A 24,447-nucleotide genomic window follows, 5' to 3' on the forward strand; every position below is an offset into this window, starting at 1 on the left:
AAATCAGAGATACAGACTATGAATATTAACTTTTATTCAAACTAATGCTCCAGTTGACATATACTGAACGCAACTGAGGGAAAATATAAGAAATAAATTGTATGCTAAGTAAGATGGGAGCCATCCATTTATTATGTTGAGTTTAATAATTATGCTATTTATTCTAGTTTAGCGGATAGTTTTTAGTACCTAATTTCATCTGAGCTATTTTAAGATGTCCTTCTAAACTCTTTCTGATAAATAACAAAAGTTCCGTGTAAAGGAAATTTAACACCTATCAAAGTCAAATAATTTTAAACATAAAGAACAGTATTTTACATGGAATATCAGGTAAACATTACAACTCAGGTAAAAATAGGATGTATGTCATAGGATATTAAGTAGTAAAACAACACTCTTTAACAAGAACAAAAATAATGTCCTTCGTTAAAATATTACTTTGAAGATTGGTAGGATCTGGATGTGTGTCCCCACAGACTGATACGTTGAAGCCTAATTCCCACTGTGACAGTATTTGGAGGTGGGGCCTTTAGATGAAATCGGGAACGTTCAGGGTGGTATGGCCGCAGACGAGGTGGGGCCTTTAGGAGGTGATTGGATCCTCAGGGCAGACAGCTCCCTTGTCCCTTCCACCAGGCAATGCCATCTATGAATGATTTTATAAGCCACCTGTTCATGGTATTTTGTTATAGGAGCCTGACAGATCTAAGATGAAGACATGATTTAACTTTTTGTCCTTGTCATTGAAGGAACTATCGCCTTATCCTAACCCTGCTGTCCCACTGTAAGGTGTGAGTGAGGAAGAGGCCACATTCTCACAGTTGGCTAAGAGGCCCTTCATTACCATGAAAGCACTACTAAGCCAGAAGTTTTTACAGGGAGGTGTTTGATGAACAGGGATACTCATTTTTATGTCATAATTTGCAACTCAGAAATAACACCTAGAAAGTGAGCCTTCTGGGCATGTCTTAGGCTTCATGTGTGCAACTAAGTAAAACACATACACCACTGCATAAACAAACACAAACATGTTTGTTGTTTAAGGGATCATACATAAAATATAATAACGAGAAAGATTAACACAGAAAATTTTAAGTCTTAGGTCATATCCAAAGTTGATTTATTTAATTTTACTCATGTAGAAAAATCCCAAGTGATTTTTGTCCCTCTTTAAATTTCAAGCATATATACCTCTGAGCTGACCAGAATTCTTTTTATAAAAAAGGGAAGATGCCTTTCAGGGCTAATGCTAGGTTCTTTCCTTAGATAACAGTGATTAGTGTTAAAACTGAATTAGGTACAGATTTCTCAGTCTAACATGTAGGTAGGGTCAATTGATATTTGTACTCCTAAAAACCAAGGTTAGATTTCACTGCTACTTAAAATGATGTAGTTAGATTATCTTTAAGCATATAAATATTAATTATGAATACATTAAGGACCCTGCTCTTTTGAATATAAAGTATATGGATATTTTACTCAAGTGATAGAAATTTAACTTTTCATGAGAATATATTATCTACTGTCTAAAATATCTACAGTGTAAAATACTGTCAAAAGCATAAAACACTGCAAATTTAAGTAAGAAAAACTACTTAAAATGAGTATCTTCTCACCTCCTTAAGAAACAAACATCACACACAATGCTCTAGAGAATACAGACGTTTATATTTAGCTGGATTGTAAACATGTAATTCACAAAAAAGGGGATAAGAGAAAGAATGAACTAAATTTCTCACACTGAGTACTCTGCCAGCCACGGGTATAATTATATTCCGTTAAATAAATTCCTTTATTTAACCAGCATTTAGTGTTCACTAGACATGAGAGAAAATTAGTTAGATATGACAATTTCTTTCTCTACCTTCTTAAACAATATGTTTAAACCATCTTACTCTCTCATCTTTTATAAAATAATCCCTTATGTTCCTAACTATTCCTTTTAAATTCTAATTTAACAACATCCCTCAAGATTTGATATGTGGTGTATTTTCATTGTTGGTTGCTTTCATATTTCCGTTTGGATTTTATTGACTAAGATAATTGAATTTCCATGTTTCAGAGAGTTTTATGGTTATGCTTTTGTAAGTGTTATTTAAATGCCTTAATGCTCCAAAACATGATCAATTGTTGAAATGTTCCGTATATGCTTTAAAAAGGAGGTGTTATCTGGGTGTTGGGTGCAATGCTCATAAGGTGATACTGGTTACTGGTCGGACTGGTCCGCCCCGTGCTTTCTGACTCTGCTGCTGGACCTCCCAACCCCTCGGAGGTTCATGTTACTGACTTCTGCTCTTGTGCCCTATTTAGGCATATCCTTGGTTAATCCTGACAAGTTATCCTTGATGTATTTTGAGCCCATGTTACTAAGATCATACAATTTTTAAACTGCTGTATCCTTCTGGGTTATTGAAACTTTTGCCAAAACCTAGTTTTAATACTGAATCTTGAAATTTTTCACAATGTATAGTTGCCGTGTAGTACCCAGTCACCGCACTGCACCCAGCCATGCACCCTCAATCACCATTGCATTCAGAGCCCAGCCTTGCACTCCAGGCCAGCCTAGCACACAGCCCCTAGCCACCACAGTGTTTTGGGAGATCTGGCATAGACTATGGCCCGGTGCAAATTTTGCTACCACCACTACCCTCCTTCCAAGTTCCCTGGGGGGCATACCTCTTCATTGTTGGCCCACTGGGGTCCTATTAACACCACAGAGCAAAGGAAGAGTGCACAACAGGCAGAAAGTCAGTGAATGTGACTGCACTGAAAGGAAAAGTGACTCAGACACAACGGTAGAGCTTAAGCAACACACATAGGACACTCTCCTGAAGTGCCAGGTCCTGGTGGACAGGGACACTGCACTGCAGGCAGTCCTGGACCCCGTCATACAGTCACTGCTTTCAAGAGCAGAAGAAATAGCTGACTTTCTTGATACACAGAAAAAGACACAGGGAGGCAGACAAAATGAGGAGACAGAAATTTATCCCAAATGAAAGAACAAGACAAGGCCACAGCCAGAGATTGAGGCAAAACAGGTATAAGGAACATGTCTAATAGAGAATTTAAAGCAATGATAATAAGGACACTCACTAGACTTGAGACAAGAGTGGAAGAATGAGTGAGACTCTTAGCAGAGCAATAAGGAATAAGAGAACACAGATAAAGGGCTAAATAAATTAAATGAAAAACACAGTTGGTGAAATGAATAGCAGGATGGAAGAAGCAGAGTGATGAATGAGTGACCTAGAAAATAGTAGTGGAAAGTTAACAAGCTGAGCAAAGAGAGAGAAAAAGAATTACGCAAAATGAGAATAGGTTTAGGGAACTCAGTGACTATATCAGATGTAATAACATTCATATTATAGCAGTTAGAGAAGAAGAAGAAGACAGAAAAGGGGACAGAAAATTTACTTGAAGAAATAATAGTTGAAAAATTCCCAAAGACACAGATATCCAGATCCAGGAGGCACAGAGAACTTCCCCAATATCAACAAAAGCAGACCCACAGTAAGACATGTTGTAATTAAATTGGCAAAACATTATAATAAAGAAAAATATTAATTTAAAAGAGATTAAGTCAGTAACTTACAAGGGAAAACCCGTAAGCGTAGCAGGAATTTTTCAATAGAAACTTTACAAGCAGAAGGAAGTGGCAGTATATACTCAGGGTGCTGAATTGGAGAAATGTGCAGCCAAGAGTACTCTATCCAGGAAGATTATCATTCAGAATAAAAGGAGAGATAGATTTTCCCAGAAAAACAAAAACTAAAGGAGTTCATGACCAACAAATCAGCCCAGCAAGAAGTACTAAAGGAACTCTTTCAGTGGAAAGGATAGACCAAAAGTGACAAGATAAATTTAGTAATAACAAAACAATAAAAATGAATATTTCCGTAAGAAATCAGTCAAGGAACTCACCAATGAAATACACATTGGAATGGGGGGAGGAGAGGAGAAAAGAATGGGGTCAAACTTAAATGACCATCAACTCAATATAGACTGCTCTCATCAGAAGATGCTATACACAAACCTAATGGTAACCTATATCAAAAACCAGTCACAAATGAGGAAAGTATAAAGAAGAAAATCCAAATATATCAATACTAAAGAAAACCATCAAAACATGAAAGACAAGAAAGAATCAGAGAGAATCTTCAGAAATAACAACAAAACAAGTAATAAAATGGCAATACTTAACATATCTATCAATAATTACCTTGAATGCAAATGATTTAAATGCTCCATTTCAAGGATTTAAGGAAACAGGGTGGATGAAAACAAAACAAAACAATAAAAGAGTCATTTCAGACCTAGAGACACCATCAGATTAAAAGCCAGGGGATGGAGAAAGCATCGATCATGCAAATTAACCTCAAATTGGACAAAAAAGACTTTAAAACAAAAATTCTAACCACAGACAAAGAAGGACACTATACAATAGTAAAAGGAAAAATCCAGAGAGAGCAGGACATCTGGATTGTGAGTGGGCACATTCGTTTCATGCATGACCAAGACCAATTTAAAAACAGGTGACGTTGAAAAGGGCAAGAAGATTTTTATTTAGAAGTGTGCCCAGTGCCAAACCATGGCAAATGGAGGCAAGCAAAATACTGGGCCAAATCTCCATGGTTTATTTGGGTGAAACACAGTACAAGCCCCTGGATTTTCTTACAGGGACACCAACAAGAACAAAGGCATCACACTTGGGAAGAGGAGACTATTTGGAGAATCCCAAGACGTACATTCCTGGAACATGAATGATCTTTGTTGGCATTAAGAAGTCAGGGAGGAGAGCAGACTTGATAGCTTTTCTCAAAAAAAGCTACTAAGGAGTAATAATTGGTCATTGCTTTATTTATTACAAAACAAAAATGTGTCATGACTTTTTTTATATGTACCATATTTAAATTGATCTCATACACCAGAATTCAGATCATGGATGGCTGAGAATATTTCTTTTGTATGGTTCTGGTTTAAATAAGAATGGCTTGTGGTTAAATGAATATGATCAGTTTGATGAACTTTGAAAGTAATTTGGGCTCATCAAGTGCTGCCTTGTTTTCCCCTTCAAAAAATATGATTGGAATTGTTTGGTAATGTTCAGCTTTTCACATAGATGGTAAATGTCATCTTTAAACTTATAAAATATTGGTTTTATATATAGATTTATATAATTGGTTATACTAATGTATTTAAATACTAAGGGTGAAGGGTCACTCTATCAGAATAGCAAGACTCAGCTGTGTTTCAAGTTGTATTTGTTAGCCTGTTAATGGCAGGAGCTGAAGATAAGCTGGAAGTATCCACTTTATCCTTTTAGTTTTAACTATTTCAACTTAATTAACATTCTCTGCATTTAAAATGTTGCCTTCTGCTTAATGAAAGGCATTTTTGTGTGGTTTATGTATAATATTACATAAAGAATATTGACACTTCTCAAAAAAATAAAAGGGAAAATCCAACAAAAAGATATGACAATTGTAAATACTGGTGCACCCAATGTAGAAGCACTCAAATACATAAAACAGTTAATAACAAACATAAAGGAACTAAGTAGTAATAATGCAGTAATAGTTGGGACTTTAACACCCCCTCAGTGGACAGATCACTTATACAGAAAATCAACAGAGAAACAATGGCTTCAAATGATACACTGTAACAGATGGATTTGACAGACGGGTTTACTAAAAAATAATAGAGCAAATCAGTGAATCCAGGAGGGAGTTCTTTGAAAAAAAATCAATAACATTGATAAACCTCTAACTAGATTCATCATGAATAAAAGAGAAAGGGCACAAATAAATAAAATCACAAATGAGAGAGGGGAAATTATAACCAACACCACAGAGATACAATTATCAGAGAATATCAGGAAAAACCTAGGTCAACAAATTGGTAAGCCTAGAAGAAATGGATACATTCCTAGAAACATACAAGCTACAAAAACGAAACCAGAAAGAAATAGGAAATTTGAACAGACCAAAAATCAGCAAAGAAACTGAATCAGTAATCAAAAAGCGCTTAACAAATAAAAGTCTATGATCAGATGAGATGACATCACAGGCAAATTCCACAAAACATTTAAGGAAGAGTTAATAACTATTCTTCTCAAACTATTCCCCAAAAAAATAGAAAGAGAAGGAAAAGTTTCAAATTCATTCTATGAGGCAGGCATTACCCTCATACCAAAATCAGATAAATATTCCACTATAAAAGAGAATGACTGGCCAATAGTTTTGATGAACACAGATGCAAAAATCTGCAACTAAATACTAGCAAACTGAGTTCAACAATATATTTAAAAAGTCATTCACCACAATCAAATGAGATCTATTCTGGTTTGCAAGGGTGGTCCAACATTCACAAATCAATCAACCAGAAAAATCTCCTCAATGAGAGAAAGGGTAAGAATGATATGAATATGTCAATACATGAAGAAAACGCACTTGACCAAGTACAACACCATTCGTGATAAAAACCCTCAACAACGTAGGTTTAGAGGGAATACACCTCAACATATTAAAAGCCGTCTATGAAAAACCCACAGATAACATGATCCTTAGCGGGGGAAATGCTGAAATTGGCTGGGACCAATGCCTTTTGAGGATGTGGCCGTGTCGCTGTCCTGGGAGAACAGGGGCCCCTGGACAAGGGCCCTGGGCATCTATGCTGTGTGCCCTGCACAACTGTGTTGCTCCCCCTGGGACTTGAGGCCTTCGACCCCAAATGGTCCCACAACAAGGGGGTGGGGAGCAGGCCTGGGTGCTGGACAGTAAGGACTTACCTGCCCCAGGCATATGAGACCCAGCCTTGAACCTTCAAATTCAAGGTATCTAGAATGGCCTTCCAGGAAAAGCAACCCTTATTTACCACCTGACAACGTACCGGAGCACAACCCCACCTGGTCAGGAGTGGGAGGTGTCCTCAGAGACTACACAGCAAGGACCAGCCTCCCGGGTACAGCACCAGTGAGACCAGTGAGGGAGCCTTCATTCCAAATTCCTTCTCGGATGGCACCAGAAAGTTGCAAGCACAGAGACGTGCTTGCGTGCAATGCGTACATTGTAGAAAGACCTCAGAGTGCAAAAGCCTTCCTCTGCAGCTCCTGTGACACCCGTGACCAGAAGGTTACGTGCTGGTCGGGATTGATGAGTGCGGTCAATGTAGCTGCTTCCCACCAGTGAGATACACTTGGTAGTTCACTCCAGAGACGGTCTGTGGCCACGGGGAAGTGGGAAATCGCTCAGCATACCTGTGTCCTTGCTCTGGAGAAATGCATTCACACCTGAGTGGAACCTTAGGAGAAAAGCCTTTGGAAGAAAGCCTTCAGTCACAACTCAGCTCTATGCCCTGGAGTCCCGGGGGAGAGACTCTGAGAGCCATTTGTGTGCGAGCCTGCAGGGGCTGTGTTGCATCCCATCTTCCCTGGGTGGAGCTGTTTGATCCCCAGAGCTTACAGCACAAGTCACCTCCTCTCCATCCTGCCTGGAGATGTAGAGCAGCCACCCATGTCATCAAAGAAGGTGGCCTCTGTGTCTCCCCGGCCTGTTATTAGGTTAGGCTTGGAACTCACAGGGTGGCCAAGGGGACCTGCGGGATCTGTTGGCAGCTTTTGAGGAATGCTCCCTTGCTTCAAGGATTTTTTTTTTTAAAGCAGGGCTCATGCCCAGCATGGAGCCCAACACAGGGTTTCAACTCACAACCCTGAGACCAAGACCTGAGGTGCGATCAAGAGTCAGAAGCTTAAGCGACTGAGCCATGCAGGCACCCCATGATTTTTTTTTTGTCTGTAGGTGACAACTGTGATGGCTCAATCGGCCTGTGAATCAAGCCCCATGCTGAACCACTTCCTCGGTGTGCCCTGCACCCGGTAATAATAAAGCCTTTGCCATAAGTCACATTTCACCACGGGCATCCTGTGGGGCAGGGCGAAAACAGAAATGGATGGCTGCCAGCCGCAGTGGGTGGTCTGCAGCTCCAGCAGCGCATGCCTCAAGGCATCGTGGAGGTGGCTCAAGGTCAAGGCTCCTCTGAGGGTTCCCGAAGCACATGGAAGGGGTCTGTGGACAGACCTTCTTATCTGGAATTCAGAGTTAATTGGGAGTCCAGACCTCACCCTGGGTTGGGGGCGATGTCCGCAATCCTAGAGCGATCTGGAAGGGTTCTCTCCCTCTCCGGGTGTCTCAATTTTCCCGAGATCTGGTCTACGGTGAGACCTGGGACAGCCAGCGGAGCGTGTGGGTATGGAGCACCGACCAGGAGACCGGAGGGAGCTGGGGGCCAGTGCAGACCCGCTCTCCAGGAAGCTGGCGCCTTTCCCTCCAGGGGATCTCAGGCGGCCCTCATGTCTTACGGGTCCTGGCTCTGTGTACGATTAGGTGGCCTCCCAGGCACGTCTGCCCACCCGAGGCTCTGGCCCCCAGGCATCAGTAGTTACTGCCAAGGTGGCGCCTGGCTTCAGCTGCCGCCGCTTCCCCTCTGGGGTCCCGCTTTCTCTTCGTTTTGACATAGACTTTTCCTTATTATGCTGTTAGCACAGCTATTCTTTTAAAAATACATATTTGTAATTTAAGCTAATATTTTTATATGGTGGATACTGAAAGGATTTTTTAAAAAGTTTTAATGTTTTTATTTATTTTTGAGAGAGAGAGAGAGAGACACACAGCATGAGCAAGGGAGGTCAGAGAGAGAGGGAGACACAGAATCCGAAGCAGGCTCCAGGCTCTGAGCTAGCTGTCAGCACAGAGCCTGATGCGGGGCTCAAACCCATGAACCATGAGATCATGACCTGAGCCGAAGTTGGACGCTCAACCGACTGAGCCCCCCAGGCGCCCCTGAAAGGAGTTTTAAGGTTCGCGGTACAGTCAGAAACAGAGCTGCAATATACTTAAGTTACCCCGGATTCCGTGTACCGATGTCTAAGGTAGGTGGACTAGGCAACAAGCAAAGGAAATGATTCTCAGTCTCACCCAACACTGTTCCTCCCCTTGGCGGATCTGAAGCTAAATCCTTAAAGATGCAAGAGTATCTGTTCTGCAGCGACTGAATCCTGCCAATTAATATAAAAGGTCCATGAGAGGCAGTCAGACTGTCAGGGACTGACGTAGGTTTTCAAAGAACCTCATATTACTGTAAAGATGATATGGAGACCACAGTGTCCGACATAATAGGTGATGCATGTACGCATGTGTGGACGAACGGATGGATGGGTGGCAATATAAATATTACTACGCGTTGTTGTAACAAAAAATACTGTATATCGTAATATGCACACATTGCATTTGTATGCATACATGTACATCTAATTACATGTAAGAATTCTGCCCATAAATACATACACTCTAATTTCATCCCAGTAGGAGGCTACAAGAGTGTGTCTTGCCTCAGTACCTGTGAGTGACACACAAGTCATTATTTTTCTCCAGGATTTGCATTAATAAAAATCCATTCATGGTCCTCAGCCCTGTTTGGTGGAGCGTGACTGCTGGGGCTTCTCCCGCCACCTTGGTACTTTGCAATCACCCCGCAGATCGGAGAGAGAGCCACGCCTCATAGCTCCAGCTCCAACCCTCTACCTGTTGCTTTGACAGGCTTTGTTCCTCAGGGAAGATAGGAACTCCCGCCTGGCTGTGACAGGTTGGGAACTGACAGTGACATTTGTGTTGGCACCGTAGCAGTCTTTATAGCTCAAGAGATCTATAGAATCAGATTAGGATAGATCCAGGAACTTCTGAGGCAAAAAGTAAAACAAGACACAAATTACAAACTTGATCAGGATATAAAATTATTTAGAAAATCACTTCAGTACTCAGGGTCTCTTTCGAGAAATACCTGCTCTGTGTGAAACATCAAATATGCCCCAGGTTTGCAAAGAGAAAAGGGACCACAGAGGACAGAAGGTGGTAATTCAATTGCTTAGCTGTTCGTCCATGCTAGGTTTTCTAAGAGTCCACTGTGTCAGGGAAAGAAAGGTAGAGGGAGATGAAGAAAGAAAGCAATTTTGAATGATGTGCGAATATAAACACAGAATGTCAGAGCATCGGCACAAAGATTAACCTTATATCTTTGTTATTTTCTTTTGCTACGCTCTGAAGTGGCTCTTCTTCATATTCCAAGAATATCACTTTGTAAGGAGTTTAAATTGACATATTTCAACATCATCACCGAAAGTGGTTAAGCCTCCAGGAAAAGGACCCTGGAAGGTAAGGGAAAAGATAGAATTTGGGGTGACTATCAGAAGCGCTTTGAACCTGAGACCACTTTTGCTGGATACTGTCAGATGGAAGAAAAGTCAGTTAGCATTCTTGTCTCCATTCTCATTTCCTGCTAAGCCCTGAAGATGTCATGATGAACAAAACGGACTTGACCGGGTACTTACAGCTGTGGTCCCAGGGCAGCCTGCTGTTTGACATTCGCCAGTCATCCGGTTTGGGATTAAGACATCATCCCAGCAAGATGGACCCTTTGAGAAAAACAAACATGAACTTAGTGCATGAAATATAACACAAATGTACTTCCTACTACATTTTCTAAAATCTGTTTATACAATAAAATGATCATGAATATTTTTGAAATGTAATCCACAGAATATGGCGGTTCTCAAGATCCTTTGGGGGGATTTGGGGGATCACAACTATCTTCATAAATCTACTAAGATGATCTTTAGTGTATTGATCCCAACATGTGGCGCACTGACATGCAGTCATCTCCCCGCTATGGTAAACTCAGTGGTTTGGACAAGTAACTACGCTGTCTTATGTTTGCTGCAATGTCAAATGATGACTTTTACATGAAAACGCCCATGCAATTACACACAAAAGGATTCTTCGGGGGCAGTCATGGACCACGTGGCAGCATTCCAGGAAGGGCCACCTGTCACGGCCAGCAAGCTGAGCAGACACATGTACCTCCTCCTTCTCTGGCGGCACTGTGAAAACTGCCTTTAAAAAATTAGTATGGTGTAAACCCATAATACCAAAGACAACAGAAGACAGAGCCTTGGTTGAGAAGGGATTTCCAGATGTTTCTGGAAATCTTCAGCAGGCTCTAGGAGAGGAGGGGCCGCTGTGCCCCATGGGAACATCGCAACTCTGAAGTCTCAAGAAGAAGGCATGGACCACAACAGAATGATGCCTGGAGCAGCCAACGGGGAGAAAGTAAGAATGTTCATAAATGGAAGACCTTAAAATCTTCTAGAGAGAAAGGTCAGATCTGCTAACTAGAAACAAAGATCAAAATAGAATTTTGAAGTCGCACAAGTACCTTTAAAGATCAGAAGATAGGGTTTTCAACCTAAAATTCTCTACCTAACTGAATTGTCAATTAAGTGGGCAAATGGCAAGGAGCGACTTGGGGATATTGCTGAGTTTTCTTGCGTGCTGGGAGGTCTCAGAGTTCAGGGGAACACGAGACAGCTTGAGGGAAGGCAGGGAGAGGCCAAGCCTTGGCCTTATCCAATGTGTGGCTCTGGGCAAGAGCCACGGGACGGATGGGTGGTGTCTCTGTGGCCGTGGCAGGGAAGGAGGAAGACGGAAGGGCGGTGTTTTCTGTGGCCCTGGCAGGAAGGAGGAGGACAGACGGGCAGTGTCCCCAGCTGTGGTGGTGACAGGACTTCCAGCAGACCTGCTACAGCGCCTGTGCCCAGCCAGGCAGAGTAAGTTTAGGGCCGTGGACCAGCCCTTCAGGTGATTTTCCTTCCAAAGACATTGAGGCCATTCCAGAAGTTTCTGTGAACAGTGAAAGTGGTCACCACCAGTCAGCACTCGGATGACCTTGCTCCACAAGCCGGACCGAGCAGCCTCCTGGCCACGGTGCTGCACAAACCAGCGAAAGCTCGGAGAGCTCACAAGGGTCTCAGCCATTCCTGTATCTCCGTAAGCGCTCGCTTCCCCTCCCCCTGCAGAGCACACGTACACACCCTCATCCCCAGGTGCACACACGCACACGCACACACATCACACGTCTCACACACATGCGTACCACACACTTGCACCCCATGTGTGCACACACCCAATCACGCCACAGACCACACACAGGTGCACCGGACACGCACAGACACGCTTACACACGCACCCGCATAATCTACAGAAAAACAGGGGAGAGGAGAGGGAATCTGGGAGATTGAGCATCTACCTTAAAGAGACTAAGCCAAACTTCTACAGAGGCCAATCTGAACCAAACCTCATAAGGAGCCACATTCTGGAGTCACAGGCCATTACACCAGAAGTCACTGCTTCAACCAGAAGGTTCTAAGTGACTGCAGAAAAATGCAAGACTTGCTGTCCTTAGGCCGCTCCCAAGGTGGCTCTGAGCTGGCTTCCGCGAAGTTGTCTTTGGGGAGTGTTCTTATTCTATAATTGACACAGACGGTTTGCAGCGTCACAAATGTCCGTAGGAACAACCTGGTTTGTGCTGAACGCCTTACCCCCGTCTGCCTGGAATTGTGGTGCGTGCTGAGGGGGGGTGTGCAGTGACCCCCTCTAGCAGGAGAGCCTGCGTGCTGGGCGAACGAGCACGTCCTGGGCACGGCGGCTGGGAGAGGGCTCCTGGAAACTTGCCGTGGTTTCCTCCAGACTTCACACCACACGCCTTTTCCATCTGCTACTTTGCATCCTGTTGGCGGGATGCAACTCCCGCTTGTGTAGGACGATGCACTGAGTCCTGCAGGCCTTTCCAGTGACTCACTGAGCCATCTTAGGGGCCCGTGACACAACGATATTGATTAATCATCAAGAGCATGTACTCACACCTCTACGGAAGGGTCAGGGTTCATGATGAAGATCACATCTGTTATAAGAAATAAGCAGTTTCATTTCCTTCGCACCTCTAAGTGTAATGCACGCATTTACAATCCATTGTAGTCATGGTGATGTAAACATTTACTTGGCTTTCAACCTTACAATCATGCTATTGAAAACGGGCAGAGGATTGAAATTATGGTTATGTAGCCAAACATACACGTCATGCAGCTTGGAAAATGTAAAGTACAGGCAAAGGTGGAGCTGAGAGAGCATGGGAAATGGGGGATTAGTATCCTCACCTTACAAGATGCGGCTTTTTTATTATAAGGCCACCTGTATATTTGATTTTTAAACATAGCCATGTAATCATTGGATCAAAATGACACATGTATCCAAGTAAAAGAGACATAAAGAACTGACACCAAGAACCTGATCACATTTATCAGCCTTGCTTTTCCAACGTCACATGAGAAATCCAGTGTGGGCGTGGCTGGAATGCAGTCTCCCACGTTGTATTCCAGTCCTTGGCCAAGGACCCCTCTGGGGGGTTATGTTCCTTTGTTAATCTGTTTCTCTGTAGGACACTCCCTGGATACTAGGAATCAGGTTTCCTTCATTATTTTTTTTAATGTTTATTTATTTATTTTGAGAAACAGTGAGAACAGGGAAGGGACAGAGAGAGAGGGAGAGAGAGAATCCCAAGCAGGCTCCGTGCTGTCAGATGCGGGGCTCAATTCCACAAACTGAGACTATGACCCACTGATCCAAGATCAAGAGTTGGACGCTTAACCGACTCAGCCACCCAGGTGGTTTCTTTCTTTTTCAGAGAACTAGGAAAACTTTAGAGTCAAATCCGTGGCCCAGCTCTGGAAACTTTCCATAACTTATAATAAATATTAGGTATACTAATATTAACCTTGCTTTTCTATTATTTTCCTTAATTGCTTTTCCTTTGACCTCTTCCCTCATCTTACTTAGTTTTTCTTCTTTTTAGCCTCAACCCATTGTCTCAAACTTGTTAAATCTTCCTGAAGTGAGTCAGGGTACAATGAAATAACTGTGAGGGCTTCATGGCTTTCTCCAAAATTCCTGACCACTTCTAACCAGAACAGCATCTCGTGTCTCTTCCATCTAGGACTGTAGCCACCCATCCTTAGAACACGGTGGTCTCTGACAGGACAGCAATGGGAAGTACTGATCCCACGGTGTGGTTGGTGGAGACCGACGATGAACCTGAGCCTTGGAAAAGCCCCTGGTTGCAAAGGAAATCCATTTCATCGTGGATAACCATTATTTAAACATGGAGATATTGCTTCCTTGCTCTTTCAAGAGGCAGTAGTTCCTGTAGAGGCTGGTTCAGTAAGAAACAGTGACCTCCTTAGAGCACGTGCAATGGGAAGAGATACACCTAGCCTGGGCACGGCCCAGCGATGCAGCGCCAACATGGGGGTCAGCTCCCATCTGCTGCTCACGGCCCAGAGGAAGATTCCCTGCTGCAAAGTCTAGGACGGAATGAAACTGTGCATAACAAAGACATTTTTCGCATGCCTTAATATTTCAAAGTCCAAAAGAAATGAAAACATTTAGGTAGCAATTCCTACAGTTACCGTATAAGATACTACCTTATCTGATAAATCCTCGTTTTGTATGAGGAAACGGTAGAAAGCCCATTCACAAAATTCCTCTTGATCTCAAACCATAGCCGGATAACATGAGTAATAAAACCAATAGAATTCCAATGACTATGGGAATTCAGTGTAATGAAATAAATGTGTTCGCTTATCCACACTTTGCGCAGCATTGGTATTGAATGCTATTGCTGTACCCGTCCTGAAGACACAAACAAGTGTTCCAGTGAATTTATGCCATTAAAAAACAGATTCAATGTTGCTCCTTTCGAGTCTTAGGAAGTATAAAATGTTAATTGGTTCGTCGTTGCATACTGTGTTTTAACAGAGGCATGATTACTGCATTTATTCTTAATGGTCTTTATACAAGGGTCCAAAGGTCTCCAGTCTACAAGGTTTAAGAAAGACTGCATATCACAAGGCAGCCCTGACAAGGAGAGAATCCCCGCCCCCACCCCACCCCCCACAATGTATTTACTCTCTCAAATGTAAAGAATTTGGAAGAAGATATCTGAAGAAAATGTCAGAACAGTGGTGAAATACATATCTTAATAAAGAAACATTTACCTGCTGTTTACAAGACTTCCTCCTATTTTTGCTCAACATTGATTACACAATGAAGGGAATACATAAATTATTGGAGCATCTTTAGCAGCGGGGAGCAAAGTATGGCCTGCTGACTAAACCTGGCTTAGGGTTTGTTTTTACACAGCAAAAACAATGGTTTTAAATTTTTAAATGGGTAAAAAACACAGAAAGAAGAGTGCTTCAAGGCGTGTGAAGAGTAAGTGACCTTCAGCTTCCATGTCTGCACATGAACTTGATCGGAACACGGCCGAGGTGGCTCATTTGCCTGTTGTCTATGCACTGTAAGGGCAGAACTGAGTCGTTTCAACATGGCGGAAGTGGTTTGCAAAACCTAAGACACCTACTATTCTTGTCCTTTATGAGAACGTTTGCCCATCGTTGACCTAGGGTAAATGAAATTTTTCAGGTTCATATTGAAAAGCACTTTTATTTATTTTTATTTTAAAAAAATTTCAATCTTTATTTACTTGAGAGATAGACAGAGACAGAGAGAGAGAAGCAGAGAAAGAGGGAGACACAAAATCCAAAGCAAGTTCCAGGCTCTGAACAGTCAGCACAGAGCCCGACGTGGCGCTCGAACTTACAGACCACAAGATCATGACCTGAGCCAAAGTCCGACATTTAACCAACTGAGCCACCCAGGCACCTGAAGAGCACTTAAAACAAAACAAAACAAAACACCATTGCAGCTGCCATCATAGAATCTCATTAGTTTGTAGGAACAGCTGCATCCCAGGTCTCAAGTGAGAAATTACTTCAACTAAAACCTTAGAACCATTGGCCTGTGGAATCCACGGGTTGTCGTTAGAATGCAGGGATTCATGTTGTTGGAATAAGGAAAAGAGTGGAAAACTGAAAGGAGAGATGACATTTGGGGGTTTCTCCTGACAGTAGCGCCACCAACAGAAAATCATAAAGTGAAATATTATTTCAGCACATCGATATGGTGCATGTATATCAGAAATGCAGAAAAAAGGACTCCATGGCATGAAAAGCAAGTGTTTAGATCTGTAAAATATAAGCCTTAACATTTACTTTTAAAAATTGTAGGACTAATGTACAAGTCATTTTTCCTGTCTTGCATGTCTAATTAATTCTTTTTTTCTTTTATAGCTTATTGTCAAGTCAGTTTCCATATAACACCCAGTGCTCATCCCAACAAGTGCCCCCCCCATGCCCATCACCCCCCTTCCCTCAGCCCCACCCCCATCAGCCCTCAGCTTGTTCTCTGTATTCAAGAGTCCCTCATGGTCTGCCTCTTCCCCTCCCCCATGGTCCTCTATTCAGTTCCTCCTCTTCCACTTATAAGTGAAAACATATGGTATCTGTCCATCCTATTCATTGGCTAACTCTCATCCAAATATCACTCTGACCCACGTCCAGAGAAACTGTTAGAGCGAAAGAGGGTGTTTCCCACCTCCCCACCCCCCACCAAATTATCTAAATAAATTATACAGCCTGCTTTTCACAGGTGGGCATATTCACTGCTGTTGTAAAAATTGCAAATCCTGGGGTGCCTGGGTGGCTCTGTTGGGTAAGCGGATGGCTTCGGCTCAGGTCATGATCTCACGGTTCGTGGGTTTGAGCCCCACATCAGGCTCACAGCTGTCAGCCTGTCAGCTCAGAGCCTGGAGCCTGCTCTAGATTCTGCATCTCCCTCTCTCTCTGCCCCTCCCCTACTTGCACTCTGTCTCTCAAAAATAAATAAATGTTAATTTTTTTTTAAATTGCAAATTTTTTTTTTTAATTTTGGTTTCCAAAATGTTACTATGAGGTCTTGGTGTTTCCAGTTTTTAAAAAGGGTTATTTCAATAGTATTCTTCCTTAAACTATGCTTTTACTTATTACTTCAAGTTATCAAATGTGTTGCATTTTGGTATATCATCTTGATTGGTGCTACAAACATTTAAGTCATATAATTAAACTTGAGGAGTTAAGATAATTTTGGAATTACACTTGTCATACAGTACTGTGGCAGCAAAACTGTCCTGAGAACTGCTACGCTGAGGGCTGTCTGGGTGGCTCCGCTGGTTATATGTCCATTTAGTTCAGGTCATGATCTCGTGGGTCGCGGGTTCAAGCTGTGCTGACAGATCAGAGCTTGGAGCCTGCTGGAGACTCTCTCTCTCTTCTCTCTCTCCTTCTTTCTGCCCCTCTCCCACTCACACTCTGTCTCTCTCCCAAAAATAAACATTAAAAAAAACCCTGCTACATTGAGAGCCTCCTTCCTATCTTTTTCTCTGTCGCCTGCAGCAAGAAATGATACCGGGAAGGAGCTTCAAAGTCCGCAGCCCTGTTGAATTCTAATTCCACCAACTGTTAGCTCTGGGCTCCACCTTCCCAAACGTCCTCTGAAAAGCAAGGGGTCAAATAGCTCCTTCACTGGGCTTTCATGAAACTGGGCTAAATGAAACAGCAACTTTAATATTTGCCAGTCCCCTGGGTGCCTGTCTGGCTTGATTGGCTAAGCATACAAGCAACTGACTTTTGGTTTTGACTCAGGTCATGATCTCGCGGTTCGTGAGTTTGAGCTCAGCATTGGGCTCTGGGCTGGCAGTGTGCAGCCTGCTTGGGATTCGCTGTCTCTGTCTCTTGCTGCCCCTCCCCTGCCTGCTGTCTCTCTCTCTCTCTCCCAAAATAAATAAATGTTTAAAAAAGTTTTGCCCAGTGCCTGACACATGCTGACTTACTGAAAAATGGCAACTGTTGCAAGTAGTATTTCTTAGTTCTAAAATAGAAGTCCTTGAGTAGGGTTATTTTTAACTTAGTAGACAGATAAGCAGTAATTGGCCAGTTCCGGGGCATCTGACTCAGCCCAGTGCGTTTTTCATTTTTTACTTTTTCTCAATTTCCCTGTTGCCCAGCCATTCCTCAGGGATTATGTCGCTTTCCAGAACATGTGCCTTTTGGCTCTTTTAAAGCATATATTTCTACATATAGCAAACATGGCTCTGCATCTTCTTCCACTGGATTTAAGGATCCTGCACTTCTCCAAAGGCTAAGCACAGTGCTGTGCCTGGAGCCGATGCCCCAAACTGCAGTCATGAAATAGTGACCAGGGAAAATAATAAAGAAAGAATCCTTTGAACCAAAATATGCATCTACTCAACAAATATTTATCGAACATTTCTTAAAACCTGATAAGATACTCATGGGAAAGAGAGAAGGATCCTTTATCCTGTAGATTGTATGGAGTAGCTACCAAAGCCAATATTACAAATGAACTGAGCAACCCGTTTTTCAAACAGATATTTTTTAAAATACCCGTAGCAAATACTGGTGAGATGTAAAACAGCCAGAACACACACACCCTCCTGGCACAAATGTAAAATGGCACAGGCCCCTTTGGAAAGCTTTAGGCATTTTTGATAAAGTTAGACATATACCTGAAAAAATGATCTGTCTCAATTTGCATATTTACCCAACATAAACGAAATCATGAGTCCGCACAAAAATTGTACACAAATGTTCCTAAAAGCCACCAAGTGGAGACCACCCAAACAGGTATCAAAATATGAATTGATAGTAAAATGTGGTATATCCATCCAATGGAATATGATTCAGCAATAATCATCATGTTACTTACAAATGCAACATGGATGATTCTCAAAATTCTGTGAGCAAAGGAAGCAAAACATGCAATAGAATATGCTAGATGTTCCCACTTACATACAATGCAAACAAATCTACAGTAGTAAACCAATCTGTGGCACCTTTGGCGTGGGACAGAGCATGGAATGAGCTACACAAGAGCATGAAGAATGTTTGGGGCAGTTTTATGGACTGAATTGTATCCCCTTAAAATTTATGTGTCAAAGTCCTAACTCCGCTACAGAATGGGACTGTATCTGGAAATAGGGTTTTTTAAAGAGGCAATAAGTTAAAATGAGGTCATTAGGGTGGGTCCTAGTCCAATATGACTGTTACCTTTATAAGGAGACATTAGGACATGGGCACTCACAGATCAAAGGCCAGGTGAAGACACACGGAAAGACAACCCATCCACAAACCAATGAGAGATGCCTCCGGAGAAACCAACCTCTCCAGCGCCTTGATCTTGGACTTCCAGCCTCCAGAACTGCGAGTAAATAAATGTCTGCTGTTCACACCACCCAGTGATGGCAACCCTAGCAAGCTAATGAAAAGGTTAACAGAAATGCTTCCTATCTTAATTGTAGGGGTGGATTTATGGCTTTATACATTTGTCAGAACTCCTCAGATTGTACCCTATAAATAGAGGCAGTTTATTTTATACAAATTATTTCTCAGTAAAGTGAAAAGGAAAGGTAAACAAACAACAGATGTGCCAGTGGAATTCAATGTGGGGAAAGTTAGGGAAAATCTTTGTATCAAATGGTACTTGAACACCTGAGTATCAATATTTAAATCCTTTTCTCATTCCATTTCTTCCAGCTTCTAGAAAAAAACAAATGAGGATAACTTTACAACCTTGGAACAGACAGAACTTTCTTAGATGGACACAGAAAGCTCTAACCATAAATGAAGACATTTATTAATTGAACTTCAAGAAATACTAAAAACTTCTGCTCATCAAAAGACACTATTAAACATGAATATACATTCTACAGACTGGGGGAAATATTTGTAATACATGTATCTGTCAAATAGTTCACTTCCAGAATAGATAAACAGCTTTTAAAAGTCAATCCTATAGAGACAAAGAGTCCAATTCAAAAACAAACATTAGACTTGAACAGACTATGCACAAAATAAGACATACAGATGGTCATATAAAAGATTGCCAACTTCATTAATAACAAGGGAAATACAAATTAAGATCACAAGATGCAATTTCATTTGATTTAACTCATAGTGGCTAAAAAGGATGAAAATACTAAATGTTGGCAAAAAGAGGAATCGATAGTGATAGAAACAGGCAATGACTGTCTTTGGGATAAGGCAGTTATTGACTGGAAATTTCTGGAAATGTTTTATATTTTGATTGGGATGATAGGTATATACATGTATATAACTGTCAAAACTCACAGAAATAAACCCTTAAAATATGTGCATGTCATTGAATGTAACTTATTCCATGAGTTAAAACAATTAATCAACAAATATTTTTGAAGCCCTAATTCTCAGTAGCTCTGCAACTTTGGGGAGGCTCCTTAACCTCTCAGGGATCAGCTAGCCCAGGCCAAATTGGGCAAGTTAGGCTAGAGGCACCTAGGTGGCTCAGTCAGTTAACTGTCCGACTCTTGAGTTCAGCTCAGGTCATGATCTCATGGTCGTGAGATACGGCCCTGTGTGTGACTCCATGTGGGACTTGGGGCCTGTTTAAGATTCTCTCTCTCTCCCTCCCCCTCCTCCTCTCCCTCTCCCTCTCTCTTTCTCTCTCTCCTCCTCCTCCTCCTCCCCACTGTCAAAACAAACAAACAAACAAACAAATAAATGATAGACTAGTGCCAAACACATAATAGGTACTCAATTAATATTAACCATTTCCAATTAACCATTCAGCATCTAGACTTGATAAAGGGTCAAGGCGATTAGGAGTGACAGCCAATATGGTTTATATAACATTAAATTATGTAATGAAATCATTTTCCCCTAAAAAATTACATCTTTGCGTCTTCAGTGATTTTCCCTCGTAGCCTTTGTAGACAATGTCTGCAACTTTTCATAGGCTCGTGCAAGCCACTGTCAATCAAAAGACTAACCAGCTCCATGGCTTTGAACTGGTTATTTCCTTTCACCATCAGGCTACAGAATTCCAGGAGTCATGGACTGTTTCCCACCTATATCTACATGCTTTGCTATGCATGGCAAAACATAGGGAATAATCAAAAATACCATAATTGAATCAGGCTTTTCTTATCTGTAAAGCTATAAAACGGAAAGATGTGTGTTTCCTAAAGCTGTTTTGTGATTTCCTTTTAAATAGAACACAGTCCTTAAATGAAATGGTCTATAGAACACAAAAGTATAAAACAAATAAAGTAGGCCCACCGTGTTGGAGAAGAAGGATGGGCCCTCGAAATGCTTGCCGGATGCCTCTTCCCTCTTTGTCATGCGTGACATCCTTAGAGAACGTCCCGACATAGGACAATTTAAGATCCTAAAAGTCTCTTGCAATAAAGCATGGGTATGCTCCCAGAAGAGTTTGTGGGGGGTAAAGAATCTGACAGAAGAGGGCTGAATGAAACCCTTCAAAGACTATCTAGTTCTTTTCTTTTCTTTGATGTGATATGTATTTGTTATGACTAATATATATGTATATTAGAAGATACATATTACACTCTGGAAGACAGATCGTGGAGATATAGGGGGAATCCAGACATCCCCCCTACATCACTCAAACAAAGAAGGGCTGAAGCCAAAGGACTCTGAACCTCAAGAGTCTAGGAGGAAAGGAGACAGAGTCTACCAGGAAGACTGCTTCATAGGTACATGATTGCAAATTAGGGAGGATAAAATGGCGGGGACATGGAGACAAAGGGAAGAGGAAGAATGGCTGGGGAAGTGTAGGACCGTATCCGGACAACAGAAAAACCTTGGCCTGGGGACAGAGATGAATCCTTTCCTACCCCCATGCTGGGGGACAAAAGAAGTTCCCTCCGGGTTAGACGGTACCCCAGGGTGCAGCAAGGATCAGGAATAATCGATTCCCTGCTCCGAAGTCGCTGGGTCTCGAGATTACATATTGGGCGACATCATTAATGTGCACAGAGTGAGAGCCTGGAACGCGGCTGGGCATGAGGCACCTTGGCTGCGCCCACAGCAGTGGGGGCAGATCCAAAGGACCGTTTTGGGACACCTGAGTAAAGGAGAAGGGACTGGCGGGTTGCCATTTTTCTCCCCACAACCACTAAGGTGGGGTCTCAGGGATTGGCTTCAGGGACCCACAGTGGAGGCAGGACCTGCCCACACAAAACCATGCCCATTGGCACAGGGGAGCTGCTGGGAGCCTGTGGATGCTACAGAAACAGAGGATACTGCCCCCCAGACCAGCACGCTGCATTGCCGGGATTAACTCTAGATCAATTCTTGCTATTCAGATATATTCTCCCTTTTGTCGTTCTAATCTCTACCCTCCTCTGCGCTGGTGATTCTCATTATAGGCAGGCCAGAAAGGAATGGCAGGAAATCTTCAATGTGATGAACAGAAAAAATATGCAGCCAAGAATCCTTTATCCAGCAAGCCTCTCATTCAGAATAGGAGAGACAAAGGTTTTCCAAACAAACAAAAATTGAAAGATTCCCTTACCACTAAACCAACCCTACAATAGATCCTAAGGGGGACTCTATGAGGGAATTGTTGGAAGGAACACAAAGTACCAGAGACACCACTACAAGCATGAATCCTTCAGAGAACACAATGACTCTAAACCCATATCTTTCAACAATAACACTCAATGTAAATGGACTAAATGCTCCAATCAAAAGACATAGAGTATCAGAATGGATTAAAAAAAAACCAAGATCCATCTATTTTCTGCCCAAAAGAGACTCATTTTAGACCTGAGGACACCTTCAGATTGAAAGTGAGGGCAAGGAGAAGTATCTATCATGCTACTGGAAGTCAGTAGAAAGCTGGAATGGCCATACTTATATTGGACAAACTGGACTCTCAAGTAAAGGCAGTAACAAGAGATGAAGAAGGGCATTATATAATAATTACAGGGTCTATCCATCAGGAAAACCTAACAATTATTAATGTCTATGTACCAAATTCAGGAGCACACAAATACATAAAAGAATTAATCACAAATATAAGCAATCTAATTGATAAGAATGTGCTAATTGCAGGGGATTTTAATACTCCACTTACAGCAATGAATAGATCAGCTAGACAGAGAATCACTAAAGAAACAATGGCCCTGAATGACACATTGGTCCAGAAGGACTTCACAGAAATATTTAGAGCTCTACATCCTGAGGCTAGGAAATTCACATTATTCTCAAGTGCACATGGTACATTTTCCAAGATAGATCACATACTGGGTCACAAAGCAGCTCTCAATAAATATAAAGGAATTGAGATCAGACCGTGCTTGCTTTCAGATCAGAATGCTATGAAACTTGAAAGCAACCATAGGAAAAAGTCTGGTAAACTGCCAAAAGCATGAAGGTTAAAGAACACCCTGCTAAAGAATGAATGGGTCAACCAGGCAATTAGAGAAAAAATAAAAAGTATATGGAAACAAATAAAAATAAAAAAACAACAATCTAAACTCTTTGAGATGTAGCAAAGGCAGTCTTAAGAGGAAAATACACTGCAATCCAGGCCTATGTCAAGAAACTAGAAAAAGCACAAATACAAAACCTATCAGCTCACCTAAAGGAACTAGAAGCAGAGCAGCAACAACACTCCAAACCCAGCAGAATAAGAGAAATAACAAAGATCAGGGAAGAAATAAACAATGTAGAATCCAGAAAAACACAAAACAAAACAAAACAAAAAAACCCAAAACAATTGAATAGATCAATGAAACCAAGGGTTGGTGTTTTGAGAAGATGTATATTACACTCTTAAAACTTTTTTTTGAATCCCTGAGGCAGATGTTATCCAGGTGAGAACAAATCTCTTTTTTAACATTGCAACACGTGCTGACAGTGTCTTTCAGTATCTCCTCTCCTTTAGGAAAATAGATTTCCTGATTTATATCTGAGCAGGTGGTACTTGGAAAAATGACTGTATTTCCAAGCCCTCCTCCCCACCCCCGGCAAGTGTGGCCCGGTGATTGTTAGCCAAGGGACTAGAGCAGAAATGTCCTATGCCATTTCCAGTCTTCATCCATTCCTTGACTGCCCTGTTTATAAGGTGCACACTTTACCATGAGCCAAAAATCAAAGGTATACACAGGAGAGCAGCGATACAGAAAGAAAGAGTCTGGGTTCCTGACCCTGGAGAGTGTTGTAACCATCCTGAATTCCTGACTTGAACTTTTACATAAAAAATAATAATAAGCTTTCATTTATACCATTATTAGTTTGGATTTTCCGGCACACTCTCAAAGTCATTGTTACAACTATTATATTGAATTTGTTGTAATAGTAAAGTCAAATGGAGCACACAAAGCAGTAATAATTTTCTAGTGTTATCTAAAAAGTCAAGAAGTTCTTAGTTTCTCATGCATGGGGGGAGCTGAGATATAGGGAGACAAGGAAGTTTACTGGAAGACTCTAAACTCACATTATATAATTCATCTAAATTATCATTTATAATTCATCAGGAATGACCTTATTTATAAGTTCATGAGTTTTTAAAATATCAGAAGTTGACCTCAAAAACACAAATGTTTTATAAAGCATTAATCATTTTGATGAAAATATTCATAAAATGCATTATATATTCCATGCCTACTTTAGTAGATTATATTTAATATGTATGTGGTAACTTAGCTTTCTAAGAAAGAGCTACCATATTAAAAATATATGTTATTTTTCAGAGACTATGGTTGATAACACACAAACTTCATCTGCAAGTTATATAAAACAAAGGAGGGTAGGCATCCCTATAC

General features: G+C 41.6%; 1 protein-coding gene and 1 pseudogene across 1 annotated transcript in view; one reads left to right on the top strand and one right to left on the bottom strand.

Annotated features, from left to right (window-relative positions):
* The window catches only part of PRKN (parkin RBR E3 ubiquitin protein ligase), a gene marked incomplete at its 5' end in the record, with an annotated part of 1,091,762 nt that overhangs the window by 661,061 nt on the left and 406,254 nt on the right, over positions 1–24,447 (bottom strand). The window contains one exon of the mRNA XM_029943267.1: positions 10,382–10,465. Within this exon, the coding sequence (XP_029799127.1) occupies positions 10,382–10,465 (84 nt within the window). The remainder of the gene's footprint in view (positions 1–10,381; positions 10,466–24,447) is intronic.
* On the top strand, positions 4,508–4,832 carry LOC115296404 (annotated as a pseudogene).

The sequence above is a fragment of the Suricata suricatta genome, chromosome 7 (genome assembly GCF_006229205.1).
Source record: "Suricata suricatta isolate VVHF042 chromosome 7, meerkat_22Aug2017_6uvM2_HiC, whole genome shotgun sequence".
Classification (NCBI taxonomy): Eukaryota; Metazoa; Chordata; class Mammalia; order Carnivora; family Herpestidae; genus Suricata; species Suricata suricatta.